The sequence below is a fragment of the Symphodus melops genome (assembly GCF_947650265.1).
Source record: "Symphodus melops genome assembly, chromosome: 15".
Lineage (NCBI taxonomy): Eukaryota > Metazoa > Chordata > Actinopteri > Labriformes > Labridae > Symphodus > Symphodus melops.
In genome coordinates, this window is record NC_136705.1 from 17,741,810 (window position 1) to 17,759,774 (window position 17,965).

General features: G+C 38.8%; 2 protein-coding genes across 2 annotated transcripts; both read right to left on the reverse strand.

Annotated features, from left to right (window-relative positions):
• Window positions 1-626: 626 nt before the first annotated feature.
• Window positions 627-3,459, reverse strand: LOC306836462 (BCL2/adenovirus E1B 19 kDa protein-interacting protein 3-like). Its single transcript, XM_079363541.1, has 6 exons — window positions 3,278-3,459; window positions 2,757-2,928; window positions 2,577-2,637; window positions 2,309-2,415; window positions 1,933-2,082; window positions 627-1,160 (listed from the first exon to the last, which is right to left on the reverse strand). Exons 1-6 carry the CDS (start codon window positions 3,318-3,320, stop codon window positions 1,118-1,120), a joined length of 576 nt encoding a protein of 191 aa, XP_079219667.1. The 5' UTR covers window positions 3,321-3,459; the 3' UTR covers window positions 627-1,117.
• An 11,113-nt stretch (window positions 3,460-14,572) lies between these two features.
• On the reverse strand, window positions 14,573-15,905 carry LOC306835699 (alpha-2A adrenergic receptor-like). The gene has a single exon (XM_079362382.1). The coding sequence runs from the start codon at window positions 15,735-15,737 to the stop codon at window positions 14,574-14,576; it is 1,164 nt and encodes a 387-aa protein (XP_079218508.1). The 5' UTR covers window positions 15,738-15,905; the 3' UTR covers window position 14,573.
• Window positions 15,906-17,965: the final 2,060 nt, after the last annotated feature.

Consider the following 17,965-nt stretch of genomic DNA (forward strand, 5'->3'; position numbering starts at 1 on the left):
CTCTTGAGTTTTTCATCATGTTTTTAGGATGAAGGCTGGAAACTACATGGCACAAGATGGGGCCCAGGATAAAGGGAATCTGCAGCCTTAATACCTACTTCTATCAGTGACAGCTACAAGTTATGTCCCCAAAACGTTTTACAAACCTCATGTGCATTATTTGTAAATCCTATTTTATAGAGTTATGTCCTCATACTGCTGCTACATGTGGCCGTCTATGAAAATCACAAAGGAGGAAAATTGCACACCATACAGTTTATGAGATAGAGTGCCTCCGAGTAATGTATTAAGTAGGAAATTCAGACAGGCCTCATACATGTGCCCTTATTCATTCGTTAGGGATCTCACCACCAATTTGAACACGTACTGCAAATGTGGATCTTATCTCCGTAGTTGTGAATGCAGAAGTGAAGGTTGACTACACGAAACATATACTGATGACATTAAAACACATAATAATGCATTGTCTTTGTCCATTGAATCCTAACATGGTGGCAATGTATTCACTTGTTTATTATTTTGACCAAAGTTCAATAAAATTTTAATTGTGTTCACCTGCATGTGGTGTATTCCTTTAAAAAATATGTCACTTTTATAACTGTTTAACTTTATTTTGGGTTTGATAACAAAATGGACCACAAATGATTAAGTTGTTTTTTTATTTTTTTATTTTGAGAGTATTATTGCACAAATTGCCACCATTATTAATATCCTTTATCCATAGCTGATCTTTAAAAAAATAAAAGCAACAACTGATGGTACATTATTTAAAATCAACAGTGGTCTCTCATTGCAAATGTAACGATTCTGGACATGTTAATAAGTTCCCTAACGTGCAGATTTAAGGAGCAGGAAGCAGCAAAACAGTCATCTCCGAGCCAGGTTAAACAAGGAGCTGTGGAGGATGTGTCACTGTGAAGTTTAAGGAGCTCTCACGATACGACAGCAATGACATAATATATCTTGAACCGTCCAAGTTAGTGTCGGTGATGTGGGGCACCCGTTCAAAAATAAACAATGTCACATTGCCACATCTCCCCGTGATATGCAGAAGGTCCCGTTTTAAGGCATGCCAAAATGATCACATCAAGGTGTGTGGAAGCACACCCTCTTCTACTCAGTAGGTGTTGTGGGAGGTAAGACGCTTCCCGATGTATATCCTAAAAGGAAAGAGACAATGAGGTCAAACGAAGTAGTGCAGAATGCAAGACTTCCAAAGAAAAAATTAAATATTTTAGACAATCAGATATGGTGACGGAAAATGTGTTTTGTTCCTCACAAAATTCACTCATAAAGCAATGGATATACTTTTCATAAATGAGACAACTGATTTGGTACATGTGGAGGTTAGGAGCATGCTACATGAAGTCATCACACAAACATGCATTTTAGGCGGCCACTTTAATGTTTCAACTTGTCACGCAAAAATCTGCATCTTCATGTTGTCTTCCATCATGCCGTTTTATTCTTGTTTACTTTATGCCATAACGATTCCTTTAGTGTGCATGTGTAAGAGGTTCGTAGAGAGAATGGTACACAGTTTAGAAATGGCACACCACCAATGTAAATTCAACTGTTTTTCCCACACTGAGAGTGAAGACAAGACTGGAATCAATCCTGCTCAAACGGATTGACAGCTGGCTGATTAGACTACCACTCAATTATTCACGATCTGTTGGTGCAATTAAAGGTCTGCTTGAAGCAGTGGTATTACAGAATAAGGATATAAGTTCTCTGTCTTACCGTCTTGTGATTTTGAAATAAAGTGAATTTTGGCTTTCATGCCACATCTCAGCATTATTTATGATAATAAACGTTAATTGTTTGTGGTCAACAATCTGTGTTTTTCACAGGTCTTTGGGAGTGGTATTTTATTTTTTTTATATGCAACTGTAGCATTCCCAGAGTTAGAAATCAAATGCTGCTGCTCACCCTAGTCCAACAGCCAGTATGTGCGAAATGATAAGTGAGGGAAGGAAAAGCTTCAGAAAGTCAGCGGAGAGGACGCCTCCCTTCTTCATGACGCTGGTGTTCCTGATGCTGAGCGAGGTGGTGCGCTTAGGGTACTTTAGCAGGAACTCCCTACAGAGAAGCACATTAATTTTTCACCGTGTTGAATACATTAAAATTAATGAGTGCAGGTCTAATGTCATACTTACACCCTGCTCACACAGGCATCCTGTTTTTTTTTTTTCATTCATTCTATAAATTACAATCATGAAATTGTGGCACAAGATGAAAAAGGTGAGGCTACCCATTTCCCCTGCCTCTATGATGACTTCATTCCTAATTAGAAGGAGCTACATACTTTGGGGGACTGTTTTCAGGTCGGCTGGACCAATCCCAGATCCAGTCAGCATTTTTCTTCATCATGCTCTCAACTTCCCGTCTTCTTTCTTGGAAGTCTTCCTCTGACTAGAAACACCAATTTTGGATTATCAAATTCGATTCGAACATAAAGATGAACCACTTAGCCATTTATGAATTCTCCAAACACTATTCAGGAAATGAGCATCTAAATGAGTATACACTGATTCAATTATGTTTGGATTTGGATTCAGTGATTCAAACTATACCTGTGAGCTGTTTCCCTCTGAGCCTCTCCACAGAAGAAGGGGGGTCTGCGCTCTAAGTGGGCTGTGTGAAGAAGACACAAAAGGTCACTTGCCACTTTTAAGTCCATATTCCTAACAAGCTGTGTTACATAACGCACACACATGCACTGCTTCCTCCCCCCCCCCCCCCCCCCCACAAACCTGTTGCACTGAGAGCTTCCTCTGGAGCTGCTTCTTCCTGATTCGTGCTGTGCCTCCAATAACATTTTCTCCACGTCACACTCCAGGCTGGTGGTGGGGATCTGCTCCTGGCTTCCGTGCTGACTGGTGCTCCGAGAGGCAGCGCCACTGAAATGCAGCTCAACCCAGGAACCTTAGATCAAATCAAATACGAAAGTCTTAAAATGAATAAAATGTGGGTATCCATTAGGAAGGTGAAGAATTCAGTCAGTGAGAGGAGATTTGAATAAGCAAACACGGATTGTTTTTGGCTGGGAGGCATTTGATTTCGCAACATGGCAAATAAGGTTCTTTAACTAGGTCGTCAGGCTGTCCTCTATTCAGGCCAAACAGAACAATGATATTCAAAGCTGACGATCAAGACATGTTAAGCTTGGATTTACATTGGTTAGGCATTTAGTTACCTTGTGTTGTTAATACTATTGACAAACAACGGCATTTCTACTGGTGAGCTACATGCGGTTTTGTTGGTTATACTTTACCGTGCAAACTCTCGTCCGATGAAATGTCCTTTTGGATAGACATTGTGCTGGTAAAGGATTGCGCTTCCACTTCTTAAAGCTTGTTTCAGATGCCCCAAATGTAAAGCGAAATGGTGGCGAAATCTCCGTATGTGGCAGGAGCTCCAACTACAACAATAACAATGACGTAATAAGTGTTTATCCAAAAGGTGATTGGCTCTGAAACAACCGGGCACCTCGCGCAGACTGAAGAACGCGCATGCTCGCGCGCACAAGCTTCCTGAAATACCAAAAAAAAAAAAAGCACTCGTATGCCTAGATTCATTTCAGATTTCCAAAGACTTTACTTCTAAAAACTAAACAAAAAACATTCTCTGGTCATGTCTGATTACGTGACAATTTGGTTTAGCCTTATGGATTAATTGTTGCAACAGTCAAACACCTGCAGATGGCAGTCATTGCTTATATCATTTTCGATAAATTGCCTAATTGATTGTAAATAGCCTACAAGTCTAAAATGTAATAAATAAATGTAACTTTTAATATATCCTACATCAGTGTAGAGTCTGGATTTTCTGTCCTGTCTGAAGGGCAGAAATACATCTGTCAGTGAATTACAGTGTTGTTTTAATGTTGCTTAAAACTGCATTATAGGCATCACATGTCAGACTCCACTAACTAATTTAGGTTATAAAACGATACATGATATAGTCAGATTTCTAAATCTCAAGTGGTCTCAGATTTTTGTAAAGCCTGACAGACATACACACATCTTTGCTGGTGGAGACCTTATGTGTGTGACACAAAACAACTCCACAACATGCTTTACCCTACACACTGAAGACCTTTGGAACTTACCTGAACATTTTACACAGTCTTGGAAAGCTCTTTGAGGGTTATTTAAAGATGTAATCCTCATGGGTTGCCTGTCTGCTGAGTTAATGCTTAATTGTTTACACTTTACTTAGATCCTGACTTGACCTTTCACCATGACAGAGAAGAACATGGATTTCTAATGGGTTCTCTGTAATTCATTTTTGTCACAAGGTAAAACACACAATTTCTTGTCGAGGCGTTTCCAAAACTGAGGCAGGCAAATGTAATTACGTTTCCATCAAGATTTGGATGTCTGATTATTCTTGCATAATTTTATTATTTCTACATTTGAGGCTTATTATTCTGGGGTGTGTTTCACTTCCTGGCACACCATAGTTTACATGGCTTACGGATTTTGTTGGGCAGCCACTAAAAAATCTGCAGTTGTAGAAAAACAACCTTACAACAAACAAAAATAATTTAACTCCTCAGCTGCATACATTTTTTTTCTGTAATTCAGTAGTCTTGGGCTGTAAGCAATATTTTATTTTGCATATTTATTTGTCCTCGTACAAAGGGCAGGTTTGTCTTCCTCCTGTAACTTTTTTTTATTATTTGCAAAGGCAAAACATTAAGATAAAGTATTCCTCTATTGTACGGCTTCAAACAAATGAAATCATTGAAACAGTAAATACATTTTCTCTACTGATAAAAACTTACTGGATACTTGCTAGAAAAAAGTGGCCTATTGCCCTTAAAACTGAAATTTATAAACAAAGCATTTGTATTCCTGACAACACGACGTGGACTGGGGCTGCAACTGGATGACAAGCTGGACTGGTCGCCTAACATGGACACTACCTGCAGGAAGGGACAGAGCCGTCTGTACTTCCTGAGAAGGCTGAGGTCCTTCAACATCTGCAAAAAGCTGCTGCAGATGTTCTACCAGTCTGTGGTGTCCAGCGTCCTCTTCTACGCCGTGGTGTGCTGGGGAGGAAGCTGCAAGAAGAGGGACGCAGCACGCCTGGACAGGCTGGTGAGGAGGGCTGGCTCTGTGGTGGGTACAGAGCTGGACTCACTGGTGACAGTGGTAGAGAGGAAGACTCTGGACAAAATACTCTCCATCATGGACAACACACACCACCCTCTGCACAGCACCTTCACCGGTCAGAGGAGCATGTTCAGTGACAGACTGCTGTCACAGTCGTGCTCCACGGACAGACTCAAGAACTCTTTTGTCCCCCTGGCCATAAGACTGTACAACACTTCACTGTCACTGCAGGGAAGAAGCACACGGTGAATCCTGGACTCATTTTTCACTTTTTTCTCACTCCTCATCTGCACTGCTGACCTCAGAGTCAGCCTCCAGTTGGACACTTTAATGCATATTGATAGTCACCTTACTGAGCACTGGTCACTTTAATGATAATCACCATAGTCGTGTCTGGTTTCATCCTACTGTATTTTTATGCTACATCTGTAATGGTTGACATGATCACCCTAATTAGGTCAAGATTCACTCTATTGTCTTTGACACTTAATGCTAATCTGCTCCTTAATAGTTGGGTACTTTAATGAGAATCACCCTAATCAGTCCTGGTTTCACCTTATTGTTTTGGATACTTAATGCTAATCACTGCTCATTTATGTTGCTGAGCATTTTAATGGCCCAATCTGCATCCCTAACTGTCTGCATTGACTGTACTCACACCTCTGGCACTACCTCAAACACCACTATACATGCACAAAGAACACTAACTTCTAGAAGGTCAGCACCTTGTTTCCAAGGCTCTTGCTCTGTTTTACAGGTCTCTTTTAACCAGCACACATGTTTTTCTCTCCTTCACAGGTTATGTACATTTATGCTATATAAGCATAATTCTAATGTTAATGTTAACTGCACAGGTTCAATCTGTAATTATGTTTACTCTTAGTCACATAGGAGGGCTCCTAAATCTTGTTTGGGATTATTGTCTACAGAGGGGAGGGGGGACAGCAGATGTGTGTATCTATCTATCACTGCTAGATAAAACTAGTTTGCTCTTTCATTGTCATGGTTTTCACTACAAGCTCAATACAGAGTTCAAGACAAAGCCCGTTAGTTTAATCGTCATTCAGAATAGCATACCCCTAATAAGGTGCAAACCTTGTAAATTCGAAAACATGGCACGTTTACTCAAATCTTGAACATTTACAGTATATGAAAGAGAAACTATGCTTATCTATAGAGAAACAGCTACAAAACTAATACACATTCTCCCAAGCCCAAGGGGGGAAACCCCTCTTGCAGTTCAAGCTATTTAATTGAACTAGAAAACAGGAAGGCTATTCCTCCTCACCTACACACATACACACCTTCACATACAATTTAACATTATCACTAGTATTGACTGAAAGCAGAAAAATGTCATCATTTCCAACAGCAAGATAAGTAAAGGATAACAAAGTAATATCCAAAGAGATAGCCGATGGCACAAAATGGGGAACACACTCACTCTGCATTCAAGCCACAAGCAATTCTTTACCTAAAAATGTCATGAATACCTTAGATATTATCTTGTATCTCTACTCCTAGAGGCCCAAGATTCTCTATTTCTCTATTATATATGAAGATTAAAGAGGGTTTCCCCTTGTAAACCCCAGGGATGTCCTGGCTCTTGATGCCTGGTCATAGTGAGATGCAGTTGTGTTGTCTCTACCTGGCCAGTTAGCTGCTTTAACAGAGCCTTGGTCTTTTGACATGGGGCAATGCTTTTAAGGTTGCAGTGGTACACAAGGGCCATGTGGTAGGCAAGCTATACAGTAGGGCATAATTGGAATGAGAGTTTCCTTCAATGAGTGTTTCCTTTTCATTAGGGCACACGCATCTTGTATTCATTTCAAAATTCAAATTAGTACTGAATAATAAAATTTACTTAAAAAAACTAACTACAGTTCTTAACTGTTTTAGATCAAAACAGTATTTTAGTGTTAAAAAATAGGCCATAGATTAACAGCAATTGCTTACAATTTAACTTTCAAATAAAGCTTATTGTTGTCTTAGTGCAAAAACTTGTGATATATTTCTGATATTGTGGTGCAATACCATCACACTATGGCCTACATTAACATAACATGCATAATATACCTCAACATCGTGTCTCTGTCTCTCTGGATTACTTTGCTTGCTAATTTTGTTTTGTAATGTAGCATCATATACTATAAATATTACGCGCAGCATACACCCACACGTTGTCATTAACACTACAGTATAAAAAACTCTTCTTTGTCAACCAAAGGAAATTGTTGAGTTACATTATTCTTATTATGCTTTATGACTTGTTACCAGATGATAGCTGCTGAATTCAAAAGCAGGAAAAAGGCGCAAAATATCAGGTAGTGCTCGTCAACTAAAAACTGGCTAATTCTATTGAATTGGATTCATTAAAAATTCTCTTAATTTAGAATTACATAAACATAAAGATTATATTTAATGCAACCAAAATAATCAGATACTATCTGCAGAAACATTTTTGTTTGAAAGTTACTTAAATAATTTCCACAAAATCAAGGACACATTTATATTGGATACATTTTATCACATAAAAGATATATTAAGATATATTAAGTAAAATGTATATGACTACAGAATCTTTTATTAGTGTACCGGGTCATATTGCTGTTGGTTATGTTTAACGTGATGTTTGCGTGCTGTGTAAATGCATATTAAAATATGTGTTCTGGCTGATAATACAAGGAGACAAGACGAACAAGCAAGGAGTGAGGGGAAACACAGACGCTATATACTGAAAAGGGGGTGGAGTTAACAAGAAACAGGTGAGACACATCAGGTAATCAGCAGGCCGGGAAACACTGGGGGAAGGGCATGCAGCCAACAGACCTGACTGAAAAGGGGGGTGGAGTTAACAAGACACAGGTGAGACACATCATGTAATCAGCAGGCTGGGAAACACTGGGGGCAGCCAACAGACCTGAGAAGACACAGGGTAAGAATCAAAGTAAAACACAAACACAAAACATGATACATGAGGGAAACAGAAATAAACTAAACCCTTAACCTGGGGATGTGACAGTTACCTGGCTGGTGTTCTCTCCTTCCTGGTTGAGCAAAGGATGAGGCTGAGGGTGGAGCTTGATTTTGTGGAGGAAAATGAGGAGGAAATCTGTTGATTGAAAGAGGAAATGAATCGACAACACAACCTGCTGGATGCTGCTTTCAACCCTAACACAAATTAGGTTTGTATTTTATTTTGGGTTTTTTTTTTTACGCCTGGTCATTTCCAGTCAAACTTGAATTTCCTCAAATGATCTGCTTATGACTCAGATATACTTGTTGTTGAATGTTGTGTAAGTGAAAACAAACGGCTGTGTTGGTTTGTTGTGAACAGCCGTTCACATACTTGCTGTTGTGCAACGTATTACGAGATGATAGTGTAGTTTCTCAAGTTCTCCTTTGACGATGATGTGTAGATGATGAAGAAATATCCGCTGACACTGACTTGCATGTAATATAAGACATTTATTTACAAAGACAAGAAACAGCAGCAGTCCAGGTTAGCCATGTTACCTTGGAGAGTCCCCAGCCAATCGTGATCCCTCATGAACAAAGAAAAGACCCTAGTATTTATACAGTATTGGTCAAAGCAACATCAGAACATTTACGACTTCATTTAGGCTTTGATCATTCAGGTGTGCGTCTCCTACAGTCCTGCACCCCCTGTGGTTCCTCAGGACATATGACTTCAAAGGTTATACAGGTCATCATGAGGTGACTTCTCTCCCCCAATGTATCCTAAGTGTCTGTCCTCATTTCAATACTAAATTGTTTATCTTTCACAGTCTTAAGGAATGACCCCAAATAGACCCCTTCATTGTCTTTGATGTTAAACCAATCTCTAACCTTAAGAACACCATTTGTCCCACCAATAGCTCACATGTTTTAACAGCACACTTACACTTCACATACTTATTTATATTACATTGTGTTGCATGTAAAATACACTTCAATAGCATTTGGTGTGTGGAGGTAGTGGATTTGGACATTTAATATGAAAAATGAATTCTCAAGGCAGAACAGAGCCAAAGTTACAAATGTGAGAAAAATATTTGTGTTCCTGCGAATCGTGAGGTTGACGGGCGGAACAACTAGATTCTGGATACAAGCGGCTGAAATGAGTTTCTTCCGTAGGGTGGCTGGGCACACCCTTAGATATAGGGTGAGGAGCTCAGTCCTTGGGAAGGAGCTCAGAGTAGAGCCGCTACTCATCTACATAGAGAGGAGTCAGTTGAGGTGAATCGGACATCTGTTTCGGATGCCCCCTGGACATTCCGGGCATGTTCCTCTTGGAGGAGGCCTCGGGGTAGACCTAGGACACGCTGGAGAGACTATGGGTGCTACTCACTTATCTTAATTGCATCAAGTCACGCCCACCAGAAATGCACAGAGAGACTAAAGGAAACGACACAGAGGAGAGAGGAACGGTTTCAGAAGGAAATCAGTTTGAAGAGACAAGAGACATTTAATTAGTCTCTTTAGGGCTGCTATGATTTTTGTACTGTCTGTGTATTGCTTGTGATGTTTTTTTTTTAACCCTGTTTGTGAAGCACTTTGTGGCCCCTGCCTGCGAAAAGTGCTATATAAATAAATTTTACTTTACTTTACTTTACTTTACATGTGACAATCTTTCCTCGACAGCTGATCACGTTCAGCTGTCAGTCAGCTTTTACAGCTGTTTATGTCCGCACAAATACGCCCATTTTATTTCTAGTCAAATACAGTTACTTTACCTGATAAGAAACACCTGCACATGAAGAACAATCTGCAGTCTGTTTCAAACCAAAAGGACAAAAAGATTTCATATTGAATTGTCTGTTTATTTGTTATTTTTATTATTTCTTATCAAACAGCTGTTGTGATATACTTTAGGACCCACACAGGAGAGAAACCCTTCAAGTGTTTAGATTGTGGTAAAAGATTTGCACTAAGTAGAGCTCTGAGGAAACACTTGGCAGTTCACACAGGAGAGAAACCATTTAGTTGTTCAGTTTGTGGTAAAAGATTTGCGCGAAATGGAGATATGAGGCGACACTTGGCAGTTCACAAAGGCGGGAAACCCTTCGAGTGTACAGTTTGTGGTAAAAAAATGAAATTGCACGAAATGCATATTTGACACACCACTTTAGACATGGGAAAAAATGTTTAGTTGCTCAGTTTGTGGAACACAATTCCCTGACTTGATTATTCTAAAGCGTCACATGTTTGTTTGCGAAAGAAATTCAAAATGTCTGTAATGGCAATTAATTCCTGGAAAAAAAAACATTTCTCTAAACATAAAATAAACAGTCTTGTTTGCAATAATTCACTGATTGTGTTTTGTAAATTGGCAAATTGCTCAAAATATTTACTGACCTGCTTACAGAGTGTTTCAGCTGTTAAGTCAAACAAGAGCTGAGGTTGTGATGCACATAAGGATCCAATCAGGATTGGGGGGTTCTCTTTGCAGAACAGGATTTGCAAAACAGATTGGAGATCTGAGGCATAGTTCACTGACATGGTCTCTTTTGTAAACATTTTCTTTTTCTTTCTTTCTTATATGAAAGAGTGCATATCTGATTAATTATTTTGTGTTTATTGAGTATTTTGAACTGGAATAAAAGCATCCCATTTTAGTTTTAAAGTATAGTACTTCTCTAAAACAGTAGCAAATAGATAACTAGTATTTCTCGCAAACCTCTTTTTGGTTAGTGTCGTCGTGGTTAGATTATGGCCAATAGAGGTTTCAAAATGTCGGTTTTGATTTAATTTTCCATTAATTTCCCAGCCCTACAATCAAGGGCATAGGACAAGATGTCAGAATTATAATGTCAGGAGCAAGAGATTTGATAGAGCTTAATCTGTTAGCATTACAGATTCAAAGTAGTGCCAAGAAGGCATTGGAGTTCAGAAGAGGACACGTCATCTCTACTTTTGATGGTGATTAGCGTGAAGAATCAATGTACTAAAACTGGCTTTCTTTCCATTTGAACTTAAGTGACATAGTTCTATAAGGTCATGAAGGCATAGTCATATTTTTGGATTTTTCATTAGATAGATAGATAGATAGATAGATAGATAGATAGATAGATAGAGACTTTATTGATCCCGAGGGAAATTCAAGACAGTTACAGTTCAGCCTTAAACCTTTAACCCCATTTCCTTCACACTTAACTGAAAAAACCCCCACCAAAATCTCCCTGTTTGATAAACAGCTCAGAGAAGATCAGATTTTCACATGAAACGTTGTTTATTTTTAATATAGTCACATTTATAGACAAAACATGCTCTTTTAATCTCTTTTAATCCTTATTTTGTTTTATGGAAAATGTTGGAGACATTAGTGAATAAAAAGCCACAAGGCCAGTGGATGGATCCAAATTTTAAACCTTTTGTACAATGTCATAAATATTCTGTTAACCACGCATGTTTTGCTTTCTTTGAAACATTGTTTTTGCTTTGATTATTTAGACAGATAAAATATATGCTTTATACTTATCATGTAAACAGCCATGACAACACAAATGCACTCTTGTCCTTTTTTTTGTAACATTTGGTGAAGGCAACTTGTGGTTTTACTAAAAAACTAACTATTTGTTGATACATTTCTCATATTTAGTTAATCCCACATCCTCTGTGTGTTTTCCTTTTCTGAATTCCCAGTGCGGTCCTCCCCCCTCTGCGGTTTTCTTGAAACTCATTCGGTCCAGCACGTTGTGCCTTTTTATTGAGCTGAGAAAAAATATACATATTTTTTTTCAAAAACTTTACTTCTGATCACAATAATCACTTTCTCAAGCACTGAAGATCACAAATGAACCCTTGTAAGGCCATCAATGTCGCCTGGAAAATGTGGCTTTGCAAGTATTTCTGGGGAAACAAAACGCTCATACACATTTCATTTTCCCATTTTTAAAAATAGTCAACATGAATCTGTTGGGAAAATACACTTATCTCTTACATTCTTAAGGTAGCTTGCATTATGTTAAAACGTTTAACACCAAAAAAAAACACATTGGTTTAGTGGTTTAGTTTAATTTTGTTAAAAATGAACAAAGATTGTGATTAAAACTTGAATTTTAGAGACATTGGTGAGCGGTATAATAGAGGAAGTCTGCATGAGGCAAATTAATTAGAACTGGATTATCCTGTTGTTACCATCCTTCAGAATGTAATTTTATTATTTTGCATCCTTATCAATTGAGAAGGACGGAAGTATTACATGCCCCAGTGTGTGTGAGGCAGTGTTGTCAGTTCACAATGAATGACCTAACATTCAATCAAAAACACTCTACAGTATTCATCACAGGCTTTTATTTAAGTTTGTGAGTATGGTCTCAGTGTCTCTTTCTGACGATACTGACTACACTGTCTTTGTACTGTGTTCTTTGCTCTTTAATTGCTTCTTAAGCTCTCAAGCGTCTGTGATACATGACTAGCAGCTTTAAAAAGCACTCATTGAGCTACAGGCGGTATAGAGCTTTGAAGGAAATGGAGAGGATTGACTGGGGATCTGTGTGAAAGTTGTGGGAACTACTTCCAGGAGCAGTTTATATAACATAGTTTTATTAGCCGTGGTGTCACAAGCATAAATCGTGACTGTCTGAAGTGGCATTTACAGAGGGGAAATAAATCATTGTCTGGGCAGAGAGCGAACGTGGACCCGTGTGTGTACACACTGAAAACAGAAATGGCAACCAACTGTTTCATATTTTGTAAAAAAAACAAAACATGATTTACAATAACGGAATAAAGTTAGGCTTCAGAGAAACCTGAGTTTTACTAAAAACATGACCGGTTTCTTTGCGACGTGGTAAATTTGATTTGTCACCAATATTGGTGTTTTTCTTTATGGGTATCAGTTATTTTAGGATTTAATTTATTGTCAGCTTGGTGAAAACATGCTTTACAAATGCACTGATTCAATCCTACTGCTCAAGTATAGCACCAAACTCCATTACAATTGTTACTTTAATTAAGAGAAGCATTCACATACCAATTACTGTACTTTAATCTTTCAAACTTCATATTGATGTTCCATGGATCTGAGCCAAGTGGAAATATGTTTAGGACTGTCTAGTATCCCTGTATTAATGTAAATATATGTGTAATGCCACTGTACACTTAAAACACACAACGCTGACACTGATACTCCATCTTACTTAAATTCTCTTCGATGTCTCTCATGTCAGTATGTCTGTGGGAACTTAATCAACGATACAGTAGCTCTGTAGTTTACCATTTGCGGTAAGAAATGGATGTTGTATTTTAAGACATAGAGCCATGGTTTGAACCCAAACATGTGTACCACAGGAATCTCAAAACATGAGAGTCCCAGAGAGCAAAGTCATGGGAAACACCCTGCTAGTTACTCTAAGCAGTAGTCTGTGGAAATGCTAATGTTAAAGCAGATAAAGAAGATAGGGAAAATGCAGTTCATGTATTTTTGGTTCACAAACTACTTAAGGAGTTGTTGTTAATTAGCAGAAAAGTGTTAAGAGACAGAGGATGGAGATATTTGATCCGGTTTTGCAAAAGCACAACACTCAGAGAAGCTGGTGTGGATATAAACCTCCCAGTGTCATTTGCAGAAGCTGCTCATATTTCTATTGCTGCATGACTTCAGTTTTACCCCAGGGGATGATTTAATGATATCCTGATATGAAGGGCTGTAATTCATGATAAACTGCATTCAATATTGTCGTGCCAGTCACATCTCCCAGGCGTTATTTTCTTCCCATATAATTGTCTTGTTCTCATGTTTGTTATTTGGGAAGCAGATGGTTTTGGTATTAGGACAACATATTTTTTGTACAATTTGCCAATTTGTGGTGTCGCTGCGGTTTTATATGGCAATAAAACCCTTCTCTTCTCTTTGTCTGTTGGTGACTACAGGGACAGGCTTTGTTTTTCCACATCTTGTGCACCATGTTCGCTCAATTCCTTTTTGTTTAATCATCGACCATTACTCATGTTCAGTCACAATGAAATGATTGGCCATGTTAATATTTCAGTGGATCAAGCTTTTTTGTAACATCTTGTTCAAAAAATCCACTTATGGTAAAAATGTTCTTCAATGACAATCAGGCTCTGATTTGTGAAGCTTACAGAGTACAATGAGGGATGATGTCTGGTAATTGACTGATACATTTTTAAATGACTACAACTCAAAACAAACAAATGTAGAAAATGAATAAGCCATGTTGTCACAATTGTATGGTGAAAACATTTAAAGTCAAACTGGTAAAACAAGCTGCACAGTTTTTTCTCTTAAAGATTTAATATTACAAATCATAAACAGACGTAGAAGTACATCAAATATTTAAACACAGGTGTATGGTATTATAATAGTACTGGTCACATTTTTCAAATATTCAATGATATTTAAGTATCAGTGTTATATTTACACTGATAAGAGCCTTGCACAACAAGGCTACAAATTCTGTTTATGAAATTCATAGATTTCACTCATATAACTCTCCTTTCCTTTTTACAAAGAATCTTTTTAAAAGACCTCCTGAAGTCATTATTGAATATAGTATAAATAACCGGATTTAGGGAGCTATTGCAGTAACCGAGCCAGAAAAACATTTTGAACAACGTCTCTGGCACACAGCAGCTGTCACACACCGCGATAAGTGTGTATGTGAAGAAAAAGGGGAACCAGCAGAGAACAAACGCCCCCATGACCACAGCCAGAACAAATGTGAAGCGCCTCTCTCTGTACTGCCTTCCTTTCAACTCTCTCACACACTTCAGTGCCTCTGGCTTCGGAGAGGTTTTTCCAGACTTCACCTGAGTCGCTTTAGTTGTACTGATGCCCTTTTTCTTCTTCATGGAACATAGCATGGTTTCATTGCCATCAGATGATGAGGGCTCTTCCTCCACATCATGCCCATTGACCTCCTCCTCCTCCTCCTCCTCTTCATATTTTCTCTCAGTGTTTCCTGAGTTAGCATATTCTACTTGTCTTTCGCCTGGTGGGACTCTTGTTCTTCTTTTGGCAATCTGGTAGATTCTGACATACACCATAATCATGATGATGCAGGGTGCCAAGAAAGAGGCAGTGCTGGAGAATATGATGTACCACTTTTCCTCATTTATTTTACATTCAGGGCTGTCTTTTCTACCCTCGTCCTTTTTCATTGTAATAAGCGGAGGGAAGGAAATGATGGCCGCAAGTACCCAAACTATGAAGATCTTGAATTTAATCCTGCATGGTGTCCTTTTCAGGTTATACTTGACGGCTTGAGTGACGGACCAGTATCTGTCCAGGCTAATGGCACAGAGGTGAACGATGGATGAGGTGCAAAAAAGAACATCCAGAGCCAGGTAAATTTCACACCACACTTTCCCAAAGTACCAGTAACCCATAAGTTCATTTGCTAAAGAGAAAGGCATCACTAATGTGGCCACCAGGATGTCGGCAGATGCAAGAGACACCAAAAACAAGTTCTGAGGTGCTCTCAGGGCTCTGCTTGTCATCACAGCAATCACCACCATGACATTGCCAAACATAATTAACAGGAAGAGGACACCCACCAGGATTGTTAAAGGCACCGAGGTCTGCACAGTATAAGGGTGCCATCCAGTCATAGTCTCATTTCCACTGGTGAGGTTCAAACAACCCATTGGGATGAGCTGTGGTGTCGGTTATGCCTGCAGTCTCTTTTTATCATCCACTTGAGAACCTATGGCATCAGTAAAATTGGTCCTTTCATTTTGTTCACAGGAAGGTCGACTGTTGAAAGAAATTTGAGCTTCCAGTCTTGTTTCTCAGCTGTGTTCACACTTGACTTCTGTTTTCAGCTGCCAGCGCCTTTTTTTTTTTTTTTTTTTTTACAAACAAGCCTACAGATAGAGGAAAGGGGATGACAACAAGCGCTGTGTCCGACGCCTTTTTTATTAGTTAAATTGTTTTTACTTTACAGAAAAGCGCCGTGTGACGTCAAGCGCCTTTCTGACAGCTGACCAATCAGAACGACTCGAGTAGGTGCGCGTGTACCTTCACTGGTAACCTAATCTATGTCTCTAGTTACCGGTGGTCAAAAAAAAATATGCTGAGCATTGCATCTCTGCTCCGGTCCGCTCCGTGCACCCTTGTGCGTAAACGTCAACACCAGCTGCGTGCTCAGTCCGCAGCTCGGAGGTCACAGACGGATAGCTGCAGTGCGCAAACAAATTAATTGTAGGCCTGTGTGGTATAAACGGATAAACAAACACATTTACGGTCGTTTTCCTGAACCTTCTAAATTGACTGTTTTATTCTGAAAATCAACCGGAGCTTTTAATGTTGTATCGGTGTCTAACTTCCCGTCCCGCTTGCTCCTTTCTGTGCTTCGTTCCATACGTCGCGCCGTAGGCAAACCCCGTTGTTAAAATTATAGAACACTGTAGCGTGAAAAGCAGCGCTGTTATGGAAAAAGAAGTTAAGTGTAAACACTGAAAAAAAGAAAAAGGGAAAAAAAAACAATCAAAAGGGATGATTTGGTTTATTCCAAATTTTCATTTTACCGAATGGAATAGAAAAGTTATAGGTCTATTCTTCAGAAAAAAAAAAAAATCTTCATCCACTAACCTTCACGGAAAAAAAAAATCTTGCAGTTAACTCCCTTTGTAGATATTTCATTAAACAGACTTACATTGCAGAAAGTCCTGGCTTAGGAAGCATTTTTTCATCTGTTGTGACTGAAGTCGAGGCTGTCTTTTATATGATCTTGATCTGACGCTGGGATCTGTGATGCTGGCTTCACCTCAGTGAAAAGAGGAGTGGGTGGAGTTTTTTCCGCTGCTAGAGATTTAACAGCAATTTAGTGTTTCTGTCAGACCCTGAAAGCATTTGGCTGATTATGACTCTAACAGCATTTTGGATTCATAGAAGTAGCCTAATATCTTTAGTGGTTTTATTAAATTTCTATGAATTGCAAGAAGGCTACAGTCTATTGACTATTTTTCTAGCTCCATTTGATGAGCCAAATGTTCTCATATATTCTGAAATCAAAATTGCTCTCTGCATCGACAAAGAACATCACAGCCATCTGGGCCCTACCAAGGGGATAAATCAGTGATGGCAAAAGAGAACAGCAAGAGCAGTATTTGAAATGAAAAGGAAAAAAAGATGGGGAAGGGATGCAAGATGTGACGTATATCGTCACCGTCCCAAAATAACGGACGATGCCATTTTTTTCCAGGTTTTTCAGAAAACACCAAAAAATGGAACCAAATATTGAATATATATTCATTATTGACATGCAAATAACAATGTTTGTCATTTATGAAACATCAGATGAATAAATGACTTAGAGACATTTTTGAACATGCCCTTATGAGTTTGGCAATTTTAAACTTTCAACTTTGTCAACAATGAAGCCTAACTAACTAAACATGTGACAGATTAAGCTGGGCTCTTGTAATATAGCCATAAGTAAGGTCCTTTACCTGCTTTTTGTAAACATAACAATGAGCATGGTCTTGTTACCTGCTCTTTTGTTAATGTTAACAGACAAACAGTAAGGTCCTTTACCTGCTTTTGTAAAGTGTCTTGAGATAACTCCTGTTATGAATTGACGCTATATAAATAAAGATTGATTGATTGATTGATTAAACATGATGCTGAGGAGGCCTCACTGTGGTTATAACTGTTACCTTTCTAAGATTGAGTTCAAGTTACCTTGAATGCCCGTTCATGTGACTTCGTCCTGAACAACATTAGGAAGATCAGACCTTATCTGTCAGAACATGCTACACTACTCCTGGTACATGCTCTTGTAAATTCCCGCATTGATGTCTTTCTCCATGCATTATCAAACCCATGCAGATGATGCAGCAGCATGACATGTCTTCAACTTATCTAAAAGAGT